Source organism: Nicotiana tabacum, chromosome 9, assembly GCF_000715075.1.
Source record: "Nicotiana tabacum cultivar K326 chromosome 9, ASM71507v2, whole genome shotgun sequence".
NCBI classification, from domain to species: domain Eukaryota; kingdom Viridiplantae; phylum Streptophyta; class Magnoliopsida; order Solanales; family Solanaceae; genus Nicotiana; species Nicotiana tabacum.
In genome coordinates, this window is record NC_134088.1 from 83,596,108 (window position 1) to 83,623,827 (window position 27,720).

Here is a 27,720-nt window from a genome sequence, read left to right on the forward strand (position 1 = left end):
TTCGAGTCACAAAAACAATATTTAAAATCCTAGGGCTAAGGTCCTACCAGTGTCTCAACTAGTTGGTGAGTGGTGACAATCACAAGGTCCAAAATTTACTCCTACTGTTGTGATAGAAAACGACAAGTAACAGGTGGAAGGTCCTGGAAAGTGAAAACTTAGGTGCCTGTTTATAAACAGATCATAAGATCAGCCCCACAATATCTATTCTTCATCTTTATCCATGGCTTCCTCATCATACAGGAAATATGAAACCCGAAAGCGAAATCCAGACCCGAAATCTGCGGTTCTTTTAGTGATAGATATGCAGAACTACTTCTACTCCATGGCCAAGCCTATTCTCCCCGCTATCAACACTACCATCGACCTCTGCCGACAGGCTTCCGTGCCTGTGATATTCACGCGCCACCGTCACAAGTCACCGGATGACTACGGCATGCTCTACGAGTGGTGGAACGGAGACATCATTAAAGACGGCACCGTTGAGGCTGAACTCATACCGGAGTTGGACCGAAGAGAAAGCGACTTGGTGGTGGAAAAACACACTTACAGTGCCTTCATAGGTAATTTCCCCGTTTCAATTTATGTCATGATATTTGATCGGGTAAGGAATGGTCTAAAACAAGCCACGTATATTTGTGTAACTATAGATTGTGAGTAAAATGAACTGTTTAAAATTAAATTAATTTTAGATATAAAATATACTCTCTCTTTTTGGAACAATACGATTCAGAGTGTTCTGTGGATATTTTTTTTGGGGGCTCCGAGGTTCCTTTTTGTTCAATTTAACCATTTGTTACGAGTGATGAACCGAAATGAAATTATAAATTTACTGTCTTTATTATGGCTATTATTAAAGTATGGAATCACTGTAATTAAATTATATGACACGGACAAAAATTAATCTAATGGATTCGTGTTGAGCAATCATACACTGTTTTCCTATCAGCTAATTAACAGTCAATTCTGCTTTATATATATTTTCAATGTAATATTTGCGTACTTTGCTGGTGGGATACAACATGTCTCCAGTGAAATAACATCATTCTTATATATTAAAAAGAACACGAAACATGCAAGATTGGGGCTGCTTCAAGTGGCGCGGCCACTTCACCCCACTCCCTACACCCCCCCGGGCAAAAAAAACAGGAAGTTAATATGAAGAACAAGCCCCCGGGATCGGTCTCGTTGTAAGAGCGCAACACGTTCAAACCTTGTCGAAGACGCATGGAATTTAAGTGAAGAAAGGTAGAGGAGTAGGCTCGTTATCCACCTAATTTCGAACCAATCCTAGTAGATTTCTTGGTTATAAGAAAATTTAATGTCAAGAACGGATCCTTAAGAATCTTTTCATTTTTTTTCCTGAAACTGTAGTAATGCTACTAATTACTATTGACAAACATTTTCAGATACAAACCTAGAGGAGAAACTGTTGGAGATGGGGAAAAAGGAGGTAATAGTGAGTGGAGTAATGACCAACCTGTGTTGTGAGACAACAGCCAGAGAGGCATTTGTTAGAGGATTCAGAGTCTTCTTTTCGACAGATGCTACTGCTACTTCCTCAGCAGAATTGCATGATGCTACACTGAAGAACTTAGCATATGGTTTCACTTATTTGGTTGACTGCAAAAGGATTCAATCTGCGTTTTCAAATTCCTGAGCACTCAGGTATCAAATAGCTATTAGAAAATTTTGTGAATTAGCACAGCGGCAAGATTTCTGGGAAGTTGCGAAAAAAAGAAAAAAGAAAAAAAAGAGATCGTGAATAACTATAGCCATTGGTTTACTCTCTCTTTAAGACTTTACTTGTTTACCATAGTTATTGAGTTATAGATTAGTTGCTGACTAGTAATGTTATTGATGAGATCCTAATGGCCAGAGGCGAATTCAGAATTTCTAGCGGATGGGTGCACTGTTGTGAAGAGGTGAATCTAGAATTTATATTTGACTGGTTTAACTTTAGTCTCCTATTATGACCCACTACACTTTTAAAATTATAGGTTCAATATTATATTGTTTATAAAATTTTAGTAATTTTCACATATATATCTATACTCAATGCTGAAAATGAGAGAATTGTCAATTTCACTTGTAGAGGTGCACGCAATAATAATTGCACCATAATAGTCTTTGAGCACGGGTTCATGCACATATATTTAAGTAATTTTAAATCTAATTTGGAAGATATCTTCAAAGTATGTTAGATACCTTTCAAATTAGGGGTATGTGTTCACGTGAACCCATAGCCCTTAACTTCGTGAACCCATAGCCCTCAAATTGGATACGCCTCTTCTAATGGCGTGCTGTTTGCAGGTAATATCGTAACTAAAGATACTAGCGGGAGAGGAACCGTGGAGAAGCACTTTAACGTGTAAAGATTTTGGAATAAGTAGATGTAAGACAGAATAAATACATGACAAGTTTATCCCGTCCGTCCACAGGTGGCAAACAAGTTGTTTGGGCTAAAGTTGGGCGGATCAAGTTGGACCGAGTAAATATATAGGCTAATGCCCAATCATGCCCAAAATTCATTTGGGTCAAGATGAGCTAAACAATAGGTCGTAACCCAATCCGCCCAATTTGACCCAAGTCTTCATAATATTCTCAACTTTTAAAGAAGGAGAAATTTCATAACTACCTATGAAATTATAAATTATTGTACCATCTACAACCACTAAAGGAATTACGTATTCTACAATATAGATGTTCCCATTATATAGATTACACACAGTAATATGAATATCAGATTAAATAAATTGTCCCATAAGGAAACTAACTATCAATGATGTATAATAAAATCAATTTATTCCTAAAAGATCTCTATTTTGTTATACAGTAGTTAACCACCATCTGCAGGTTTCTTAAGGGTCCATCTTCCACATAAACCAATATTCACTTTCATCACCACGCTACATCATTTAATAAAATAGGTATTCACAGTATTTTTCATTCTTTCAATTTTTGAATTTTTTTCAGTTATAGTATCCTCTTTTTTTGTGTGTGTGTTTGGTGCTCTAAGAAACGATGACGAGTATGCCAACATTGATTTAATGCAATAAAGTGTGGCAAAACGATCACATATTTGTACATAATATCACATATATAAATTTATATTTCAATTTTAATGATATATACCATTAACATACTGTTTACTCGAAAAACGGATAAAGTTGAATTTGTACGTAGTTCTAAGGGTACATGGTATATCTTGATACAAATCGTATAAGCGAAAATATCGAGCATTGACTGTCAAGAATGAAAATACTAACGAGGTTTAAGGGAGGATGATTTATGAATAAGCCAGATGAAAATAATGTATAAAGCTCAAAATGATAATCTCTCAATATGGAGTATATGCACAGTATCTGAGTTATGGTGTTTTTAATGCCTCAATCGTTCCCCCATACAGAGATAATAACCATCCCTCTTATAGTGGGGGATCCTATTTTAGATATAATTAAAAATACATAGTGGGGAACCATGAAAAATCAACTTTTCCCTTTTTCCTGTTGAGATTTTCTCCCTAAATGCGGCTGTAACGACTCTTGTCTATAGGCTCGAGCTCGATTTTGACTCGGGGCCTGGTATTGATTCGGGCTCAGCATTGGTCGGTCTTTGGCTCTCAAGCTCGATAACGTTGCTTCGCATCATAGTTCGATTTGGATTCGAGCTCGATAATGACTTCGAGCTCGGTATTGATCGGTCCCTGAAACTCGAAGCTCGGTGACCCGACTTCGGATCTTATTCCGAAATTATGAAGACGCTCTTCGGCGCTTTTCGGTCCATTATGTTCCCATCTCGACCAGTCGTACGAATACCGAAATTGATTTCAACCGTATACAGATAGTCCCCTCGTTTCTCGGGAAGGATGTGGCGAGAAACGATATAATTTCCCAATGGCTTGATCAGATATACACTGACGTTAGCATCGAGCCCGACCATGACGTACGTGATAGCTGTCCCGTCGGTTCAGTTTACCAAGACATAAATGCGTGTCAGACGGTGGTTGGCCACTGCTGATATTGAATCGTCATTCCCCAATCTATAAATAGCTTCTCTTTTTACCATTTATCACTTTTACATCTCCAATTTTCAAATTTTCTAAGCTCTTTCTCGCATCTTCTGAGTTTATCTGCAAGCCTGTGATTTTTATTGCAAAATCTTCCTTCTGTGATTTTCACTGCAAAACCTTTCTTCAAAACACCACATCTTTGTCATCTCCTTCTACTCTTGATCTTCAAAACCAAAATGGTGAAAACATCAAAAACCGTTCCTCAAAAAGAAAAAGCTTCTTCTTCATAGCCTGCCGCCGACAAAATACCGGTGGATCTACGGCCTGAGGAGTGTGTTCCCGGGGCGTGTGTTATTACCTCCAATTTTAAGGTCGATAAAGACTCGTCGGTTCTCGGCCGATGCGAGCCAGTATCGAGGTATATGTGTTCGATAACCGAGGGGTATCTCGAACAGATAAGGAAAGATTGCAACTGGGAGAACAAAGAAGTGGTAATCCCGTCTCCCGAAGAGGATATTGCTATTCATGTGAAAGGGTTTTTAGGTGTGTATACTTACCCTTTCACGTTAGGTCCTCTCGACCCTGTTATCATTGATTTTTGCCGTCAATACCAAATAACCCTAGTCCAGATCCATCATTCTTCTTGGCGGATCGTTATTTTGATCCGTTTCTTTGTGAACAAAATCGAGGGGATGACTTTCACCCTCGACCACCTCATTCGATTGTACAGTCCCCGCCACTTTCGAGGCGGGTTAATAAAACTTCAGCGCCGGGCCACTAAGGTTCTGTTCTCGAGTATAGACTAGGACAAGGATCGAGGATGGATGGGTAGGTTTGTTCGAGTGAAGACTTCGGACCTAATACCTGCCGAGAAGATGCCATTTTTCGAGGAGTGGAACATGAAGCGTAAGTGTAACTTTGCTGTTATCTCCTATTGTTTTGCCCCTTCGTTTCTTTCTCACCGATATCCCCTTTTGTGATGCAGCAGTTCCTTGGATGCCCGGTGCAGTTCATGACCTCAAGAACTGGGTACAGGACTTGGCTTCGACCTCTACATACGCCGAGCGCTCATGGCGTGATTTGTCAAAGGGCCGATGGGAGGCCAAAAATCATGGTAAGCCTCTTTCTCATATATTTGATAGTTCGAACAAAGTGTTTTCCATATACTTAATCAATTTTCTTGTGTGTAGGCCTGGGCAAAGATGCGGTTTTGAGGCCTTCGTCCGGCGAGGAAGAGGCTTCGGCCTTTGTTCCAAAACTGGTGAAGGATAATAAGAGAAAAATGGCCTCTACTTCCGAAGATCCAAAACCGAAGACGAGGACGACTCGTAAGCTGAGGAAGAATACCATCCCTTTGACCGAAGAATCAGTTCGGCATCTAAGGGATGAAGACAAGGAAGAAGAAGATGACGGGTCCGTACTGGTGGCCCGAGTGAAGAAAACCATTGATGCCTCAAAGGCAGCTGGATCGATGGTGGTTTGTGTGTCTCTGCCTCGAACTGAGGTGGTATCAGAGAAGGATTCAGGCAAAGTCTCCGAGTTAATGGAGGTCGAGAATGCCTCCCACCGAAGTCGACGACTCCGATCCTGAAGCTCTCCGAACCAAGGAGAATGCCCCAAAAGACTCGCTTGGGGCAATAGTAATCGAAGACTCGCCTACTCTCCCCTCCTTTTCTGAAGGGGTGATTCGAGAGGCCCAAGCTTTGGGGCCCTCGAGGTAGACGGTCCTCATGAGGGAGAGGACCCTTTTCGTGATCTGTTTACCGGTATCGAGGATGCTGCCGACCTTAGTGATGCATTGGGTCTTTTCCACGAAGTATAACAGGCTCTGAATCGGGTAAGCCTTAACTTACTTCGTTGGTGCCACCTTCATGTTTGTTTTTCTTTTCTAACTTCTTTTATTCTTTCTTCGCAGGCCGCAACGGTTCATCGGGAAGCGTGTTCTCAATCTCGAGGTGAGCTGCTCCGGTACGAAGCAGACCTCCGACGGGTCACGGAAGAGAGGAACGCCCTTAGACTGCTCTTCGGGCAAAAGGAAGAAGAAATCAAGGACCTCCGAGCTGAGTTGGCCAAGGCTTATCAAGACCAGACCGACCTGACCGAGCAGGTAATGATAATCTTAAAAACCCACGGGCTCGCTTCCGGAACGGTGGCTAATATTTCGATCTCACGGCTGTAGCAGAAGCTTGAGGTGATTGGGAAGCTTTGTGAGGTGGTCAATATGATAAGGGTGGAGACCTTGGGATGGAAAGATGGTATGGACCGTCTCGCCGTAGAAAAAGAAACTACTTGAGCCCAATTATCATCGGCCGAAAACCAACTTCAAGACATGAAGGAGAAGAGCTCGGTCCAAGCTCAAAAATAGAGGAGCTCGAGGCTCGGTTGACCTCCGAACTTGCCAAAGCCAAATCTGATGCTGAAAAAGCAAATGCCAATGCAGATGCATTCGTGTCCGTCTATCGGGCCGACACTGAATCCGCTCAGGTACAAGCAAGAGGGGCAGACGAGACCGCTAAACTCGAGCACATTGGGCTGCTGAACTTGCCAAATGCCAATCTCGGAGGGAGACCCTCGAGGAGATCCATGCTCGAGATTTCAATCTCACCGAAGAGATAAAAAGGGCTAAAGAGCTCAAAGTCGATGCTGAAGCCTTGGCTTCCGATGATGATGATGATGATGATGATGGGAGCAAGAGTGGGTCTGAGAGCGGGGAGGAGCCCGATGGAGAAGAGACCGCCTCCGGAGATAACCAGGAGACATAAGAGTTTTTTCTATTTTGTTTGTAGGGTCCTGTTCGGACGTTGTAAACACTCTTGAATAAATATAAAGATCTTTTCCTTTCCCGACTTGTTTCTGTTTTATTTTCTGCCTTGTGAAGATCTTGTTTCATTCATGCCTTATGAAAGATTTCATAAGTTCGAGGCTTTAGGTAATTTGATCGAATTCGGACATTTATAGCCTTTATAACCGAGTGGGTGTTTGCTTAAACTTGAAGAAGTGTAGCTCGTAGGCTTTATGGTCGAGTTAGTGCTTCGTTCTAACTCGTAGTAATAGTTAGTCCGTAGGCTTTTATTGGTCGAGTGAATGCTTTGCTCGAACTCGAAATATGGTAGCCCATAGGCTTAATAGTCGAGTGAGTGTTTTTCTCGAACTCAGAATAATTATTAGACCTTAGGCTTAGTAGTCGAGTGAGTGATTGCTCGAACTCGAGATAATTGTTAGCCCTTAGGCTTAGTAGTCGAGTGAGTAATTGCTCGAACTCGAAGTAAGAGTAGCCCTTAGGCTTAATAGTCGAGTGAGTGATTTCTCGAACTCGAAGTATGAGTAGCCCTTAGACTTCTATTGGTCGAGTGAGTGCTTTGCTCGAACTCGAAGTAAGGTAGCTCGTAGTCTTAGTACTCGAGTGAGTGATTGCTCGAACTCGAAATAATAGTTAGCCCGTAGGCTTAGTAGTCGAGTGAGTGATTGCTCGAACTCGAAGTAAGAGTAGCCCTTAGGCTTAATAGTCGAGTGAGTGATTACTCGAGCTCGAAGTATGAGTAGCCCTTAGGCTTCTATTAGTCGAGTGAGTGCTTTGCTCGAACTCGAAGTAAGGTAGCCCGTAGGCTTAGTAATCGAGTGAGTGATTGCTCGAACTCGAAATAATAGTTATCCCGTAGGCTTAGTAGTCGAGTGAGTGATTGGTCTTTACTGGCCATCACTCTGTTCCATACAATATAGTTGGTCTAACCACCACTTTGTAGAACTTACCTTTAAGTTTTGGTGGAACATTTTTATCACACAAGACGCCATATGCTAACCTTCATTTCGTCCACCCCGCCCCTATATGGTGTGTGACATCCTCGTCAATCTCCCTATTCCCTTGGATAACTGACCCAAGATACTTGAACTTTCCTCTCTTGAGGATGGCTTGTGAGTCAAGCCTCACGTCTATGTTCGCTCCCCCCATCATGTCCCTGAACTTGCACTCCAAATAACTATTTTACCCTATATTGAATTTTTTTTTTATCAACCTTTCCATTATTTACTTTGACTAAGTTTGCTAAAACTTTGGTACTTTAATTACGAAACAAGTATAAGCAAATGAGTCGAAGAATATCACTAGAAAAATCATATCCCGTAGTTACAGAAGGCAAGCAACTGTCTATATCTGCAAATTTAGCCATGTCTTCAGCTTTGAGATTCACCCAAACTTCCACCCCATCACCTGATTTTATTTCCATAAATCACGAAACAAGTATAAGCATATGAGTCGAAGAATAGCACTAGAAAAATAATATCCCGTAGTTACAGAAGGCAAGCAACTGTCTATAGCTGCAAATTTAGCCATGTCTTCAGCTTTGAGATTCACCCAAATTTCCACCCCATCACCTGATTTTGTTTCCATAAATCACGAAATAAGTATAAACATATGAGTCGAAGAATAGCACTAGAAAAATCATATCCCGAACTGCCGATCCCACCCACACCTGCTTCCCCCTCAACCAAAATCAGCTCATAGAGGGGAAATCTACAACAAACTAGGAAAAAAAACAAGACCAGTATGACTTTTTCTTTTATCATATGCTCTCTCCCGGAGGACATTCAACCCTTGGTCATTCTTCTTGAGTTTTGAAATGAAATCACTGTTAATTTCCTACATAGCTTCTATCACTTTGTCCATAAACTTAAAAGCTTCTTCTTCGTTACCCTTATCGAAGAATGGTACTACAAATGCAGATTGCATTATGTTTTCGAATAAAGATTCAGGCAGTGGCAGATTAGTTAAGTTCACTGAATGTGTCACTACGTAAATCTTGTTTGGATCCTTTTCAGCATGAAATGTCGCCATGAGACAACTCCATATAAAATCTGATCGACAAAAGCTAGAATCCTAAAAAAGGGTGTCTTGTACTGTCGAATTACATAGATCATCATCTCCACATGAAATGGCTGACCAAGTATTGAAAAAACATGAAACATGACGCAACATCAGCTAGCTTGTGAGAAATTCCTATACCAATAGTCATTCCTCCACATTCAGAAAAGTTTACTTGTACTACTAAGCCAAGATCATTCACATCATCCAACTCGTAAGTTATGAACTTGTTAAGTTCTTTGGGTTTTGGATCAGAAATAATTTCAGAGAGCTGACATATGACTACAACTTTAACATAGGGAATGCCCTTGTCGTTGCAGTTGACATAAATGTTGTTCACGACACACCCTACTAGAGGGTAAAATTTGGTTAAGGCCTTGGATTAGGATATTTTTACCCGTTATGTGTTGGAAATCTGGTTTGATAAAAATTAGGAGTCCACCAAAAAGTATAGAGAACTAGGTTCTCTACTAGTTCCCACAGTAAACAACTAGTAAGTAAATAATACACGATATTTATGTGGAACTTCCTGCTCAAGGGTTTAAAACCCCCAAACTACCCCAGTAGGATTTCAACTCCACTAAACTGAGCAAACTTTATATTACAACCTATTGCAATCTGAGAATTAAACTCTTAATCCCTCACCCTTTACAATAACTCTATTATAAGCCATTTGCGATAACTCTATTACAAAGCAACACTCTTTGACTAATTCTAGTTAAACAACCAAAACAACAATGGTCGAATAATGTCTTACAAAATACTTCTAGAAATCCGTGTGGGTTTACAAGTAAAGAACAAAAGACAAAGACTTAACAAACTTAAGGACTGAAGACATCTTCAGTATTGGGATCTGATCCTTGTTTTGTAGCAGCTTTGTTCTTGAGAGCACCTAGAGAAAATATTGGCGGCTAGCATTTGAGATGATAGGTTTTTCAGATTGTCAAGTGTTAGGTCGAATCTTGTATCATGTTTTATATTAATGAGAGAACATGTGAGAATAGATAGATACAATTGGTTTGGCTCTAGTAACAACAGCTGAGCCGCTGCACTGTTGTAAGTCGGTACAGTAAGGCAACTTCTACAATTATAGAGTTGACTGTACGACTAATGGGGAATTGATCATATCTATTCCCTTATCTCTTCCCCTATCTGGTTTCTAGAGAACGTTCGGCTAGACATCGAAGCATATCACAACAGGCACAGAGGAACTGATTGCATCAGGTTCCTATCTGGTTCCTTAATAGAGTTTGACAAATTATCAAAACCCATAATAATATAACTTTTCAATTTTCCCCTTTTTGATGATGACAAACCCATAATTGATATTCCCTCCCTGAGAACCAGATTCCCACATGTTTCCCCTACGAATCAGATGCCAGATTCTATTGTTACCCCTCTCAATTATCTTCCCCATTTTGACATTATTGAAAAGAATGACAAAATAAGCACATACACCAAGATTTCCAACAACATTAACTAATGCCACTTGTGTGCATACAACATGGTCAAAAACAGAACACAAAAGAGTAATATTGCACAAAAAGATAGTAATTGCCCATTTAAGATAAAGATTAAAAACAGAGTAACAGCAGTACCCACAACACAAATATTACAGGTTTTTAAAAAGCCAACATGCCAAAGTCATCAACAACAACTTCAAAAAGGACGGAATATTGATGGGATAAAAGAGGGATAGAGATAGGAAGCACTTGGCAGGAAACAGGAAGGATTAAGGAGCAAAGGCTTTGAGGAGTTTGTCCACTCTTTCATTTGCAGTACGTTGATCAGTGATCATCTGTTCCTTTAGGTCCTTAGCCTGTTTCCTCAACCTTACATTCCCAGTCTTCAACTGAGAATTCTCTTCTGCCATGGAACTACTGGAACCAGGTTCCGTGCTCTGCTGAGTGAGCTTGGACCTTAAGACAACATTTTCAGCCTGAAGCCACTTGATCTTTGCAGTTGCTTACTCCTATGCTTCAAATAGTTGAAAGTCGGTTGAATTGATGCTCACGCATCCTTTCAGCACACATTCACATTCTTCTAGTGTACTCATGGTGAACATTTTCTTCCTAGTCCCCATAATAACTTTTCTCAATGGGACATCAAAATGTTCAGAGACTTTTGTGAGAAGGAACCCATATGGAGGACCATGCTTCCAATCCTTAAAGATTTCCACCTTCATCATATGTTCAATCATGATTCCAGAAATACTGATAGAAGTGAAATAAGCCAGCGCCTCGATGAGAACTAGGTCTGCAATGGAGGCTATAGATCTCCTCTCAGCCCGAGGTAACGACACTTTTTTCACCATCTCGAACAATAGCTGATACTCTGGCTTAAATGCTTTCTTATACACCCTCTCCCCTGATAGAGTAACCTCCCTTTTCACAATCAGGTTTTTTGAAAGCAGATGAAGTAGTTTCCTCCACTATTTTCAGCCCATCTGTGGGCACTTCAAGAATTTCCCCAAGAGTGTTCTCATCCAGCACAAAGTCCTTCCCATTGACGTTCAAGCACAATATGTTCTCATCCACAACAAACAGACCAACATAAAAACTTCTCACCTCATCCTCATATGCTTTTGGACTTGAGGGTGCAAAGAGATGGCTCCACTTTTGGAACTCCACAATGTCCACTAGCTCTTTCATACTTGCATGTTCACCAATATCAGGGTCAAAGACTCTACCCAGCAGTACCTTTTGAGTTTTGAGATTGACCTTTCTTTCTAGCTCTCACAACTCTACCTTTGCCTTCTTGGAGGAACCAGGTTCCTCGCTAGTACTCTTCATCTTCTTGAGAGTTCTTTTCTCCTCTTTTTCTTTCTCCACTTCTTCATCATCTTTTCTCGGAATTGCTTTCTCAGACACTTGTCCCTTTCCCTTACTAACAACACTTTTCTTTGAATTATTTCTTACAAGAAGAGGTGATTCCTTCATAACCTCCTCCTCATCAACATCCACCACATCTGCAGGTGGAACCTCCTCCTCATCCACTAACCAGCTCTTCACCAGCCTTATTCTAATCTTCTTCTCCTTACTTGCCTTCAAAGCACTATCAAGTTCAGCTTTTCTCGGTTGCCTTGTAGTGGGGGGTTTGTGAGCAATATTATTCTTTTTCTTGGCACCACCCCTTGCATCTATAAAGCTTATTATAGATTGGTCATCAGAATCAACATCAACACTTTCATGAGAATGACTGGCAGAACCAGGTCTCATCTCAAGATACACAATTTCTAAATGAACAAGAATGTGGGATGTGAAAAGGGGTGTTTCAGAACTGTCCAGGTTAGGCCTAATGGAACCTGGTGTCTCATCCCAAGTGGGAGAAGTTCTGAGTCCAGACGAAGGACGAATAACCCTAAGTGGGGGGGGGGGGGAGGGGGATGAGGTCTTCAGGATTCCCCTATTTCACTCACAATCACCTGTTCCCCCTGGTTCACTAGTTCCCTTTGACTCTGCAGTTCCCCCTGAGTCCCTTCACCCCTACCACTCGCCCTTAAGGCCTCAACAAAACCCTCCACAATCTCAGCCTCACTTTCAAGAATATTCGACCTCCCCTTATCTTTTTCACTTAGATTTCCCACAAACTCCTCAGACTCTATCCCTTTATCAGTAGAAAGAGAGTGTAAATTACATGTTTTAGTAGGAGTATTTGAGCATCTCCTTCAGCAACATGATTTACATCTTCTTCAGGTGCATGCGGTTCCACAATAGCACTAGAACTCACTTGTTCCTCCAACCTAACTTCTTCTGTCGCGACATTCTGACTAGTCACCTCAACACCATCATCATTTTCTCCGATTTCCTCTGTGTTTTGAACAAATCGAGACACATACACTGTTTGCTCGGAGTCAGGCTTTTCAGTAGGAATAAAAGGAGAAAGGAATGAGACAAAATTTTTGGGAGTTTGGCTTTTCCGGCTTCTTTGGGGGACCGGAACCTGATGATTTGGAAGGAGTGAAAGTAGGGTTGGTTTTAGTGGGAATTGGGGCTTTTGGGGGTGAATCATTTGTCTTAGATTCAGATGGAGATGTTACTTTAGAAGGGGACAATGTTGTGTTGTCTTCATACATTTTAGGAGATTGAGATTCTTGTTGGGACATAGTTGTAGTTGGCTTGGAAGATACGTGGAGAGAAGAGTTCAAACAGAGAGAGAGTGACAGTTTTCTAACTTTTGAGGGAAGAAAGAGACACGTATTAGATTTATAAAGTAGGAAATGGACCAGTTACAAACGAGTGTGAGAGAGAAATAGGGCAACGAGTCGGTTTAGAGAGGATGTAATGTTTGGGCGTAAGAGAAATTGGAACAAGCGGGACTAAATTAATGACATGACACTTCAGCAGTTTAAAAAACATATAAGTGTTGAAAGAACTACTGACCCGAGTCACAGGAATTAGGTTCCTTGACTTTTTTTTTTGAATATGTCAGAAAAAGCTTCTAGGTGTGCAATGTTATTCTTCACTTGTTTTGTCTTGAGTCTGCCATGCGTGTATAGAGTATAGATTTGAGTTAGTTGTTGTAAAAAAAATATACTTTTTAGCATTGTACCTTTCTTTCTTCACATAGCCAATCATTGAAGGACTAGGTCCTTAGTTGAGCTTGATCAACACCAACTCCAGACGGTTTCTTTCAAAATGTTATCTGCTCAGTGCCTTGGTGAAGATATCTGGTACCTGGTCCTTCGTCTTGCAGAACTTCATACAGATTAGACCCTTTTCAACATTGTCCCTCAAGAAGTGATGTCTAATATCAATGTGCTTTTTCCTCTTGTGCTACACCGGATTCTTTGCTTTGTTGAGAGCACTTGTGTTATCACATAATAAGGGTACACAATCCGTAAACACACCAAAATTCTCAAGTTGTTGCTTGATCCAAAGCAATTGTGCATAACAAGAGGCGACAACCACATACTCAACTTCAACATTATAAAGAGTCACATAGTTTTGTTTCTTTGTACCCCATGAGATCAAGCATGACCCCAAAAAATGTTCCATTATAGATGTACTTTTCCTCTCTACCAAATATGCAGCATAATCAGCGTCAACATATTCAATTAAATCAAATTATCCCCCGAGGGATAGAAGAGGACCAGGTCCTGCATTCCCTTGAGATAACTCAGAAATCTTTTAGCAGCCTTCAAATGTGATTCTCTTGGGCTTGATTGAAACCTAGCACACAACCCAACACTGAAGACTATATCAAGTATGCTAGCAGTCAGGTACAGAATAGATCCAATGATACCCCTATACATAGTTTCATTAACAGGAGAACAAGGTTCGTCTATGTCTAATCGAGTAGCAGTGGCAATGGGAGTATCAATGGTCTTAGAATTTTCCATCTCAAATTTTTCAGTAGCTCCTTAATGTACTTTTGTTGACTGATCATGGTCCCTTTTGAGGTTTGCTTCACTTGCAGCCCAAGAAAGAAATTTAGCTCGCCCGTCATACTCATCTCGAATTCACATCCCATGAGCTTTGCAAACTCCTCACAAAGGAATCATTTGTTGCACCAAAAATGATATCATCAACATAGACTTGTACAATGGATTTCTCTCTCTTTCTTCAGAAATAGAGTATTGTCATTTTTCCCTCTAGTAAAGCCATTTTCAAGAAGGAATTTTGACAACCTCTCATACCATGCTCGATGGGCTTGCTTCAAACCATATAGAGCCTTGTCAAATTGAAGACATGCTTAGGATGCTCATGACTTTCAAAGACTGGAGGTTTCTCGACAAATACTTCCTCCTTCAAATATCCATTTAGAAAGGAACTTTTAACATCCATTTAGAACAATTTGAATTCCACATGAGATGCAAAAGCTATAAGAATCCTCATAGCTTCCACCCGAGCAACTGGAGCAAATGTCTTATCATAGTCAATCCTTTCTTCTTGATTATATCCCTGGACCACCAACCTTGCTTTATTTCTTGTTGTGTTTTTAAATTCATCAAGCTTATTCTTGAACATCCACCTGGTTCCAATCACTGTTCTGTTTAAAGGTCGAGGAACCAGGTGCCACACTTTGTTTCTCTCAAACTGATGAAGTTCTTCTTGCATAGCATTTATCCAGTCATCATCATTCAATTTTTTCTTTATGGTCTTACGTTCGATTTGAGATAGGAAGGCTAAGAAGGCAACCATGTTTCTTGCCTTAGATCTAGTTTGAATACCAGAATCTAAAGGTATGATCACATGTTGAAGGGGATGTGAACTCTTGTGCTTCTAGTTGGATACTTGAAGTTTAGGATTAGAGGGACCATGTCCCTCCATATTTGAACCATCAATGACATCAATAGAAGTATGACTTCCACTCCTTTGTCCTACATCAGGAGTACCAGATACAACATCAACAATCCTATGCTCAGCTTCAGTCGAGGTAATAGAGGGACCAAGTTCCTCTATGTCATCTAGAGGTTCTGTTGGATCTTCTTCATCGCTTTGCTTGACTTGACTCATCAAATTATTCTTTTCATTTGCAATATCTACGGATTCTCCAGGAACTTTTGAAAATTCTCCATATTCATCTTCCTTGTTATGTGACCCTTTCTCACTTGATTCATGGGATTCATCAAAGATCACATGCACACTTTCTTCTACACATTGGGTTCTTTTGTTGTAGACTTTGTATGCCTTACTTTGAGAGGAGTAACCAAGAAAAATTCCCTCATCACTTTTTGCATCAAATTTTGCCAAAGCCTCCTTACCATTGTTGAGGATAAAATATTTGCATCCAAACGTTCTTAGGTAAGTTAGCTTGGGTTTTCTACCATTGAGCAATTCATAGGGAGTCTTCTCAAGAAGGGACCTGATCATGCACCTGTTAATCAAGTAACATGTAGTGTTGATTGCTTCAGCCCAAAAAGTTTTGGACACACCGCTATCGATCAACATTGTACTGGCCATATCTTCAAGGGTCATGTTCTTTCTTTCCACAACACCATTTTGCTGAGGTGTTCTAGGAGCTGAAAAGTTGTGACTTATACTATTTTTAACACAAAACTCATCGAACTTGGCATTGTCAAATTCAGTTCCATGATCGGATCCGATACTCACAACATGATTTCCCAGCTTCACTTGAATTTGCTTCACAAATGCAACAAATACTGGAAATGTTTCATCCTTGGTCCTCAGAAACAATGTCCATGTGAATCTCGAATAGTTGTCCACAATCACAAAGATGTACTTCTTTCCTCCTCTACTTGGAATCCTCATAGGTCCAAAAAGATCCATATGAAGAAGATGAAGTGGCGTTGAGTTGCTCATTTCTTTATTTGGTTTAAACGAGAACCTGATCTGTTTTCCTTTTGCACAGGCATCACACACCTTGTGATCCTTGAAATTTGACTTAGGCAGCCCATGAACCAGGTCCTTCTTGATCAACTTATTCATCAAAGTCAAGCTTGCATGCCCAGTCATCTGTGCCATAACTCAACATCATCATCAATGGCACTCAGGCATGTTAAATCACCACCATTCAGTGAGTCAAAGTCTACAACATAGATGTTTTTGAACCTTTTGGCTATCAACACTACTTCAATAGTTTTGAGATTGGTGACAGTGCAAGATTTGGACAAGAACTTTGCTTTATTTCCCTTGCCACAGATTTAAGACACACTCAACAGGCTATATTTCAAGCCATTCACATAGTATACATTTTCAATTGCATGGGAGATTGTTTTGCCGATTTTCCCAACACCAAGAATATAGCCCTTCTTGCCATTTTCAAAGGACACACTCCCACATTGGAAAGCCTTGAGTAAGAGGAAATCATCCATTTTTTCAGTCATATGCTTCGATCAACCACTATCTATGTACCATTTTTGAATTCTTTCTCTCACTCCAGCCTGTTTAGAATATCACTGATTAGACTTAGGAACCCAAGCCAGCTTGGGTCCATAATAATGATAGAACGGGTGAATAAAAATTCTTTTTGTCCATGCAAGCAACACATATTTTCTTCTTAGAGAACCAGGTTTCTCAATAGTAGGCTTCTTTTCAACAAAAAATTGTTTTTCTATAGAGACTGAATTATAACTTTATAAGAATCCTTGTAATGGCTAGTTTGACCATAATGAGGCACAACTAATTATCATCCATAGTTACATACTTACTATGGGGATTATAAGAAGTTTTGGCCTTTTGGAACCGATTACTTGCCTGTTTCCACCATTACTCTTCTACATACACGTTATTACATCAGAAGACCAGGTCCAGTTAAGTGACTTATCAAGATCATTTTTAACCCTTTTTAGATCCCCCTGAAGTTGTCTATTCTTTTCAAGATCAGCATTAATACTTGTTTTAATTTTCTTAAGCTCGCTCTCAAGCTCAAGTTGAGCCTCCCTAGCCACTTTTTTTTTCTTAGGGATGTTCATCCCTTTTTCCATTTGATTTTTCAACAAGATATTTTCTCTAGTAACTTCTTCCACATGTTCTTTAAAATCAAAAATTGTAACTACCATATCATCCCTCTCTTGTTCTACATCACCAATTTCTTCAGTTAACACATTTTTCACATCAAAAGGCTACGATTGGCATCGATTAACACATTTGCTAATGACATCAATTTCTTTTGAGAGTAAGATTTTAGGTTTATTAGAACAACAAGAAAATTTACCTCATCCTCATACCTGTCCTCATCATCATCGGATTTTTCCATGAGTGCAAAGATAGAATCATATATTTGAGGATTCATTTTCAACAGCTGTCATGGATGTATCTCCTTGGTCATCTTCACCTTCAGATTCACGGGAGAAATCTCCCCAGGCAGCCAATGCATGCTTCACCACGTTGTCAGCAACATCTTTTCTTTTGAACCTCCTATTAGGGACTGGGTTCCTCTTAGCTGTCTTATCAGTGCTATTTTTATAGTGATCCTGCTTGTGAAGATGATCGTCTTTAATGAAGTGTCCATGCTTTCCACACTTATGGCATCAATTATTTCCTTTGGAGTTCCTACTTGAAATTCCTCTCTTGGAAATTCCACCATTTCTTCAAACCATCTTTTGGAATCTTCGAGTCAGATACGCCATGTCAGATTCATCACTACTAGAGTTGTTATTGGCAACCTTGAGAACCAGGATCTTCTCCTTCTTGGGATCTTTTCTTTCAAGATCCTTCTTTCTCTTCATCTCATAGGTTTTGAGATTTCTAATTAGCTCATCAATGGTCAGCTTCTACAGGTCCTTGGCTTCATTGATGACATTCACCTTACTTTCCCAGGAACCTGGTAGAATGCTAAATATCTTCCGGACCAGCTTATTTGTTGGGATGATTTCTCCAAGAGAATGAAGCTCATTGATAATGGAGGTGAAACGTGTATGCATATCTTGAATGAACTCATCCTCTTTCATTTTTAAAAGATCATACTCAGTGATAAGCATATTAATCTTGGACCGCTTTACCTGAGTAGTTCCCTCATGGACAATTTTGAGAGCTTCCCAGATCTCCTTAGCAGACTTACATGTTGAGACGCGATTATATTCGTATGGTCCAATCCCACATACACGAATCTTCTTTGCCTTGAATTTCTTTTCAATAGCCTTTCTATCAGCATCGTTATATTCTTTTCTAGTCTTTGGGACTATCCTTGTTCCCACTCCAACAACTTTCATAGGAACAAAATGTCCATCACAAATTACGTCCCGCAGCTGTGAGTCCTCAACCATGATGAAGTCATGCATTCTTTATTTCCACCATCCATAGTACTTGCCGTTGAATCTTAGGGGTATTGTCCTTCCTCAAGGTTTGGTAGAGCAACCATAGTGAAAATCTTTTCTAGGTGTTAACCTTTTAAAAAGAACTTGCTCTGATACCAATTGATAAAAACTAAAAGGCCACCAAATAGTATAGAGAACCAGGTTCTCTACCAGTTCCCACAATAAACAAGCAGTAAGTAAAGAACACACGATATTTACGTAAAAAAATCCCTGCTCAAGGGATTAAAAATTATGACCTACCCCAGTTGGACTTCAACTCCACTAAACTGAGCAAAATTTATATTACAATCTATTGCAATCTAGAAATTAAACTCTTAATCCCTCACCCTTTACAACAACTCTATTGTAAGCCCTTTGCAATAACACTATTACATAGCAACGCTCATTGCCTAACTCTAGTCAAACAACCAAAACAACAATGTTTGAATAATGTCCTACAAAATACTTCTAGAAAGCTATGTAGGTTTACAAGTAAAGAACAAAAGACATAGACTCAACAAAATTAAGGACTCAAGACATCTTCAGTGTTGGGATCTAGTCCTTGGTTTGTAACAGCTTTGTTCTTGAGTGCACCTGGAGAAAACAATAGCGGCTAACACTTGAGATGATAGGTTTTTCAGATTATCAATGTGATTATTTGAGTACTAGCCTTTATTTCCATATTATGAGACCTCTATTAGCTCCATTTTATGTTTGTTGATTTGTGTACATGGTCCATGTCATTTTTTAGAAAGTTTTTGTGTCAAATTTTGAAGAAAAAGTGATTTTAGGCTTAAAATGGGACTTGAGCTGACCATGGTCAACATTCTTGGTAAACGATCCCGAATCGGTGTTTTGACGACTCTGATAGGTTCGTATGATATTTTTGGACTTGTACGCACGTTTGGATGGGGTTCGGGGTGACCCGAGCACATTGCGGCGCGTTATGTGAAAAATTGTGAAAATGATTTTTAAGTTGCAAATCTAGAGTTTTGAGAACTGATTCTTGTTATTTGATGTTATTTTGATCATTTTAGGTAGCGAGCAAGTTTGTATGATGTTATTACATGTGTGTGCATGTTCGATTTGGAGCCCGAGGGTCTCGGGTGCGTTTTGGGTAAGTATCAGATGAGTTTGGCATAGTTTGCAACTGCTGGTGCATTACTGCAGATCTCGCATTTTCAAGGTCTAGCTCACATTTGCGAGCCTCACTTTTGCGATCAAGAGGTCGCATTTGCGAGCATAGCCTAGGCTGGACGACCTCGCATTTGCGAGGAAAATATTCGCTTTTGCAAAGTATGGGCAACTGCTTTTGCGAACATCTTGATTGCATTTGCGACCACTAGTAACAATTGTTAGCTTCGTATTTGCGCACATTTGTGATGGGGGACACTTCGCATTTGCGAACAAAATATCGTATTTTTGACTTCTGGGCATCTGACGCACTGATCGCATTTGCGATCTGTGTGTCGCATTTATGGGCATCGCAATTGCGAACAAGTGTTCACAAATGCGACACCTGCAGCTGGATAAAAGAGGGGGAAAATAGTACTTAGCTCATTTTACACCATTTCTCAACCCCAAACACTTAGAGGCGATTTTTGAAGAACCCTTTCTTCCCAAATTCATTGGTAAGCAACTATAATTCATTTTTTTTCCATTCCCTATTATATTTCATGAGTTTTTAGCATCAAATCTTTGAATTCCATGGTAGAAATTAGAGATTTTGGGTAGAAATTAGGGATTTTGTAAAATTAAAATTTAGACCTCAAATTGAGATCAAATTTCGAAACAAATCACATAATCGGGCTTGGGGGTGAATGGGTAATCGAATTTTGATCTGGATCACGGATTTTGACCAAGCTAGCCGGGGTTTAACTTTTGTTGACTTTTTAAATTTTATAAAAGATTGAACCTTTTTCGTTCCAGGATTTGATTAGTCAGTGTTTGGGGTTATTATATCTATTTTGAATTTCTACATCTTTATTTCTTATTAAATTGCTTTCAAATTTGGTTTTAAAATGAGTAATTGTGTACTAATGTTGTCTTGCCTAACAAGTGGACGCTAGGCGCCATCACGACCCCGCGGTGGAGATTTCGGGTCGTGACACTTTGGTATTAGAGCTTTAGGTTTACTAGGTTTCACGAGTCATGAGCAAGCTTAGTAGAGTCTATTGGATCAGTACAAAGACGTTTGTACTTATCTTCTAGATGCTATAGAGCTTTAGGAAAATTTCACTTCTTTCCTTCTCTATCGTACGTTTTTATTTCTATCACTGAGTTTGAATTATTCTATTCTCGTTCTCTCACACAATGTGAGAACACACACATCATCCATAGCCGGGCAGGAGCTGGAACCCTAGGTTACAAACACTACTAGGGGTAGGGGCCGGGGCCGAGGTAGGGGCCAAGCAAGAGGCGGAGATCCCTGTTCAGACTGCACCAATTGGACTAGCTCAGGTCCCTGAGGGGTTCATAACTACTCCCGTACTTCAGGATGCCCTAGTCTGCTTAGTGGGCCTTATGGAGAGTGTGGCCTTGGCCGATGTTTTCTTATGGAACTAGCTGTATCTCAGACTGGGGGAGGAGCCTAGACTCCCTGAACTCACACTCCGGAGCAGATGTCTCCCATGTGTCAGACTCCGGCGGTCCCAACAGGTGGAGTAGTTCAGCCTTTCATTGCTACTCTACCCATGGAGAGGCCCGCTATGTCGTCCGAGGGACTGAAGAGGTTGGACAAGTTCACTAAGTTATTTCCTGTTCGCTTTGGTGTCACATATTCTGATGACCCATATGATTTCATAGACCATTGCCATGAAGTGTTGTGAAACATGGGTATTGTGGAGTCCAATGGAGTCGACTTTGCAACACGGGTCCGCCAAGAGGTGGTGGCAGGTGTATGTTCGAGGCAAACTAGCATGTTCACCTCCACTCACTTGGGATCAGTTCTCATAACTATTTTTGGGGAAGTTCATTCCGTTTACTTTAAGAGAGGAGTACCTCATCTAGTTTGAGCGCCTCCAGTAGAGTAGCATGACTGTTACCCAGTACGAGACCAAATTCGTGGATTTATCTCACCATAAAATTGTCTTGATTACTACTGAGAGGGAGAGGGTGAGGAGATTTATTAATGGCCTTACTTTTGGTATTAGTCTACAGATGGATAGAGAGACTGAGGATGATATTTCTTTTAACCGGGTTGTAGAGATTGCTAGACGGATCAAGAGGGTTCGTGGTTAAGGTAGAGAAGCGACATCTGAGAAGAGGCCATGTCATTTTGGTGGTTTCATTGGTGCGTCATCTGGAGGCCGGGGTTCTTTTGGGAGAGGCCATCATATCAGGCTAGTCTAGTCAGCACTTCAGGAATCACACGGTGCTTCGGTTAGTCGTGGTTCTTATGGGTCTCGTCCTGAGCATCTAGACTACAGTGCACCTCCAGCTCCCATCAGTGTACCGCCGATTCAAAACTATCACAGTGGTTATTCGGGCTGTCAGGGTTAGTCCCAGATTCAACAGCCACAACAGCCGCGAGTGTGCTTTGAGTGTGGAGGTACAGGTCATATTAGGAGGTACTATCCTAGACTTCAGAGTAGCATGCCTCAGCAGGGTTCTCGTGCCATGGTTTTAGCACCGGTTGCTCCACCATCCGCTCAGCTAGCTAGAGGCGAAGGTCAGGCAATTAGAGGTGGAGGCCAGCCAGTTAGAGGTTGTCCGAGAGGCGGAGGTTAGACTGGTAGGGCTCAGCCTCATTTTTATGCGTTCCTAGCCAAACCTGAGGCAGAGTCGTCAGATGCGGTCATCGCATATATTATTCCAGTTTGCCATAAAGATACATAAGTTCTATTTGATTCGAGTTCCACTTATTCATATGTTTCATCCTATTTTGCTTCATATTTGGATATGTCTCGTGATTCTTTGAGTGCTCCTGTTTATGTATCTACGCCTATCAAAGATTCTATTATGGTAGACCAGGTATCTCGTACTTGTTTGTTCACTATTCAAAGTTATGATACTAGGGTAGACCTTCTACTTCTTGATATGGTGGATTTCGACGTGATCTTAGGCATGATTGGTTGTCACCGTATCACGCTATTTTGGACTGTCATGCGAAGACTATGACTTTAGCTATGACGGGGTTGCTTTGATTGGAGTGGAGATGGACCCCTGTCCATTCCATTATAAGGGTCATTTCATATGTGAAGACTCGACGTATGGTCGAGAATGGGTGTCTGGCATAATTGTCCTATATCCGTGATCCTAGTGCATAGGTTCCTTCCATGGTTTTAGTACTAGTTGTGCGCGAGTTCCTAAAGGTGTTTCCTACAAATATTTAGGGGATGCCACCTGACAGAGATATCAACTTGTGTATTGATTTGGTTCCGGGCACTCATCCCATTTCTACCGCACCATACCATATGGAGCCAGTTGAGTTGAAAGAATTGAAGGATTAGTTGCATGATTTGCTTGATAAGGGATTCATTAAGCCTAGTGTCTCTCCTTGGGGCACACCGGTGTTGTTTGTGAAGAAGAAGGATGGACCGATGAGGATGTGTATAGATTATCGGCAGTTGAACAAATTCACTATCAATAACAAGTATCCGTTGCCTAGGATTGATGACTTATTTGACCAGATTCAGGGTGCCAAGGTATTCTCCAAGATTGACTTGCAATCTGGCTATCATCAGTTGAAGATTAGGTCACTAGATGTCCCTAAGTTAGCTTTTCGAACTCGGTATAGTCACTAGGAGTTCTTAGTGATGTCATTTGGCTTGACTAATACCCCAACAACCTTTATGAATTTGATGAACCGGGTGTTCAAGCCCTATCTGGATTCTTTTGTGATCGTATTTATTGATGATATTTTGGTTTACTCCTGTAGTCGAGAGGAGCATGAGAAGCATCTTCGAATCGTACTTCACACTCTGAGGGATCGTTAGTTATATGCCAAGTTTTCAAAGTATGAGTTCTGGTTGGACTCAGTTGCCTTTTTGGCCATGTTGTATCTTTCAAGGGCATTAAGGTAGATCGTAAGAAGATTGAGGCAGTTCAGAACTGGCCTAGACCTATTCGAAGCTTCTTGGGTTTGACGGGTTATTATCGCCAGTTCGTGGAGGGATTTTCATCTATCCCAGCCCCATTGACCAAGTTGACCCAGAAGAGTGCTCTTTTCAGGTGGTCCGACAAGTGTGAGTTGAGCTTTCAAAAGCTCAAGGCTGCATTGACTACAACCCTAGTGTTGGTGTTGCCTACAGGTTCGAGATCTTACATTGTGTATTATGATGCATCACATATTGGGCTTGGCGCAGTATTGATGCATGACGGTAGGGTGATTGCCTACGTGTCTCGGCAGTTGAAGGTTCATGAGAAGAATTACCCTGTGCATGGATTAGAGTTGGCAACCATTGTTCAGGCGTTGAACATTTGGAGGCACAATCTATACAATGTTCTATGTGAGGTCTATACCGACCATCAGAGTCTCCAACACCTGTTCAAGCAGAAAGACCTTATTTTGCAACAACAAAGATGGTTAGAGTTGTTGAAAGACTATGATATCACTATATTATATCATTCGAGAAAGGCCAATATAGTGGCCGATGCATTGAGTAGAAAGGCTGAGAGAAGGGACAATTTGACATATTTACCGGTAGTAGAGAGGCAACTAGCCATGGAGGTTCAGGCTTTGGCCAATCGGTTTGTGAGGTTAGATGTTTCAGAGCCTAGCCGGTTTCTTGCTTGTTTTGTGGAACAATCTTCGTTGTTGGAGCGTATCAAGGCTCGCCATTTCGATGATACTCACTTATTGGTGTTGAAAGACACGATGCATCGGGGTGGTACTAAGGAGGTTATGATTGGTGATGATGGGGTTATGCGGATTTAGGGCCGGATTTGTTTTTCAAATGTTGATGGGTTGAGAGAGTTAATCCTTGAAGAGGCTCATAGTTCACGCTATTCCATTCACCCAGGTGCCATGAAGATGTACCATGACTTGAAACAACACTATTGGTGGCAAAGAATAAAGAAATACATTGTTGCATATATATCTCGGTGTTTGAATTGTCAACAAGTGAAGTATGAGCATCAGAAATCGGGTGGGTTGAGTCAAAGATTAGATATACCGGAATGAAAGTGGGAGCGCATCACTATGGATTTTGTAGTAGGCTTAGCACGAACCATGAAGAAATATGGCGCAGTCTGGGTTATTGTGGACGGGTTGACTAAGTCCACACACTTCATTCCGGTGGCGTCTTTAGAGCGGTTGGCTCAAATTTACATCTAGGAGATTATCCGCCTGCACGACATTCCCATGTCTATCATTTATGACTGAGACACGCAGTTCACATTGCATTTTTAGAGAGTCGTGCAGCGTGAGTTGGGCACGCGGGTCAAGCTGAGTACCGTGTTTCATCCTCAAACGGACGGACAGTCCGAGTGCACAATTCGGATCTTGGAGGACATGTTACGCGCTTGTGTTATTGATTTAAGAGGTTCATGGGACCAGTTCTTACCTCTAGCAGAATTCGCCTACAACAATAACTATCTGTCGAGCATCCAGATGGATCTGTACGGAGCCTTATATGGGAGGCGATGTTTCGCTAATTGGTTGGTTTGAGCCCGGAGAGGCTAGATTGTTGGGCCCTGATTTGGTCCGTGATACTATGGAAAAAGGTTAAGGTGATTGAGGAGCAGCTTCGTACATCTCAGTCCATGCAGAAGAGTTATGCGGACAGAAAGGTTCGAGATGTAGTTTACATGGTGGGTGAGAAGTTGCTTCTCCGAGTATCGCCTATAAAGGGCGTGACGCAATTCGGGAAGAAGGGCAAGTTGAGCCCAAGGTTTGTCGGCTTGTTTGAGATCTTGGAGAGAGTTGGGGAGGTTGCTTATAGTCTTGCATTTCCTCCTAGCCTAGCAGGATATTTCACGTTTTCATGCTCCGGAAGTAACCATGAGGACAACTCTCATGTTTTGGACTTCAACACGGTGCAACTTGATGAAAATCTGACCTACGAGGAAGAGCCGATGACTATTCTAGACCGACAGGTTTGTATATTGAGATCCAAAAGTTTCCCTTATGTGAAAGTGCTATGGAGGGGTCATCCGATTGAGGAGGCTATGTGGAGTTCGAGTCCAAGATGTGAGGTAGTTACCCCCACCTTTTTACCAGTCCGGGTACTTTTCTATGTCCGTTCGAGGATAAACATTTCTTTAGAGGTGGAGAATATGGAGACCTGATAAGTCATTTTGAGTACTAGTCTTTATTTCCATGTTCCGAGACCTCTATTAGCTCCATTTAATGTTTCTTGAGTTGGTGCATGGTCCGTGTCATTTTTCGGAAAGTTTTTGCATAAAGAATTGAAGAAAACGTAATTTTAGGCTTAAAATGAGACTTGAGTTGATCACGGTCAACATTCTTGGTAAATGACCTCGGATCGGTATTTTAACAATTTCGGTAGGTTCGTATGATAGTTTTGGACTTGAACGCATGTTTGGTTGGGGTTTGGAGGTGATCCGAGCGCATTTCGGCGCGTTATGTGAAAAATTATGAAAATGAGTTTCAAGTTAAAAATCTTGAGTTTTGAGGATCGATTCTTGCTTGATGTTATTTTGATGATTTGAGGTAGCGAGCAAGTTTGTATGATATTATTACACTTGTGTACATGTTTGGTTTGGAGCCCGAGGGGCACGAGTGAATATCAGATGAGTTTGGGATAGTTTGCAACTGCTGGTGCATTACTGCAGATCTCGCATTTGTGAGGTCTGGCTCGTATTTGCGAGCATGGGCCTGGGTTGGGTGACCTCGCATTTGCGAGGAAAATGTTCGCTTTTGCGAACATATTGGTCACATTTTCCACCACTGGTAACAATTGTCAGCTTGCAAAGCATTTGGGCGCACTTACGATGGGGACCTTTCGCATTTGCGAACAAAATGTCGCATTTGCGACTTCTGGGCATTTGACGCACTGATCGCATTTGCGATCCGTGTGTCGCATTTGAGGACATCGCAATTGCGGCACCTGTAGCTCGATAAAAGAGGAAAAAACGGGACTTAGCTCATTTTACACCATTTCTCAACCCCAAACACTCTAGAGGCGATTTTTGAAGAACCATATCTTCCCAAATTCATTGGCAAGCAACTTTAATTTATTTTCTATCAATTTCCTATTACATTTCATGAGTTTTAAACATCATATATTTGAATTCCATGGTAGAAATTAGGGATTTTGTAAAATTGAGATTTAGACCTCAGATTGAGGTCGGATATTGAAACAAATCATATAACTAGGCTCCGGGGTGAATGGATAATTAGATTTTGATTTCGATCTCGGATTTTGAACAAGCGAGCCCGGGGTTGACTTTTGTTGACTTTTTCAATTCCATCAAAGATTAAACCTTTTTCATTTGTGAGTAGTTTCTATTGGTATTACTGTGTGGAAACAGGTTGCACATTACGGTATATATATATATATATATATATATATATATATATATATATATATATATGGGGACCGGGTTACACACCACAACTGAGAAAACTTGTTATTTATATATAATTGTGGATCGGTTGCGCGCCGCAACAGAGAAGTATATATATATATATATATATATATATATATATATATATATATATATATATATATATATATATATATATATATATATATGGGGACCGGGTTACACACCACAACTGAGAAAACTTGTTATTTATATATAATTGTGGATCGGTTGCGCGCCGCAACAGAGAAGATATTTATTACTGTGTTTAACTATTTTTACTGTATCCATGTAGAATTGAGGAGTTGAGCATATGTGGGGCCCTTTTTTATGTGTTTTCAGTGCCGATTTTATGTTAAATTCTTGCTTTCCTGTATTATTTCTGCTATTATTTCATTCATATTCGCACAGGTTTATAGTGAGTGCCTTGTTATAGCTTCGTCACTACTTCGTCGAGGTTAGGCTCGGCACTTATAGAGTACATGAGGTCGGTTGTACTCATGATACACTTCTGCACTTCTTGTGCAGATTCTGGTGTTGGTCCCGGCAGTAACTAGTGGAGGCTTGCTCGAATTAGCTTTTCACAAAGACTTGAGGTATATCTGCATGACGATCGTAGCCCCTGAAGTCCCTTTCCTTATCTAGCTTTACTCTTTATTT

The 27,720-nt window shown here is 40.7% G+C and overlaps 3 protein-coding genes across 7 annotated transcripts; 1 reads left to right on the top strand and 2 right to left on the bottom strand.

Moving 5' to 3' along the window:
• Window position 1: 1 nt before the first annotated feature.
• LOC107783575 (nicotinamidase 2) lies at window positions 2-27,720 on the top strand. Of its 5 annotated transcripts, XR_001647478.2 has the most exons (4): window positions 2-563; window positions 1,410-1,668; window positions 1,880-1,925; window positions 2,314-2,656. XR_001647478.2 is itself a non-coding variant. In XM_016604563.2 (3 exons), exons 1-2 carry the CDS (start codon window positions 224-226, stop codon window positions 1,658-1,660), a joined length of 591 nt encoding a protein of 196 aa, XP_016460049.1. In that variant the 5' UTR covers window positions 2-223; the 3' UTR covers window positions 1,661-1,668; window positions 1,880-1,962. The 5 variants fall into 5 exon arrangements, 4 of the variants coding, with proteins under 4 accessions (XP_016460049.1, XP_016460050.1, XP_016460048.1 ...); XM_016604563.2 differs by lacking the exon at window positions 2,314-2,656 and having other exon boundaries at window positions 1,880-1,962; XM_016604564.2 differs by lacking the exons at window positions 1,880-1,925; window positions 2,314-2,656 and adding an exon at window positions 27,589-27,720 and having other exon boundaries at window positions 3-563.
• On the bottom strand, window positions 14,657-15,013 carry LOC107783574 (putative mitochondrial protein AtMg00820). The gene has a single exon (XM_016604559.1). It carries the CDS (start codon window positions 15,011-15,013, stop codon window positions 14,657-14,659), a length of 357 nt encoding a protein of 118 aa, XP_016460045.1.
• Window positions 18,049-18,555, bottom strand: LOC142163996 (uncharacterized). Its single transcript, XM_075221156.1, has one exon. It carries the CDS (start codon window positions 18,553-18,555, stop codon window positions 18,049-18,051), a length of 507 nt encoding a protein of 168 aa, XP_075077257.1.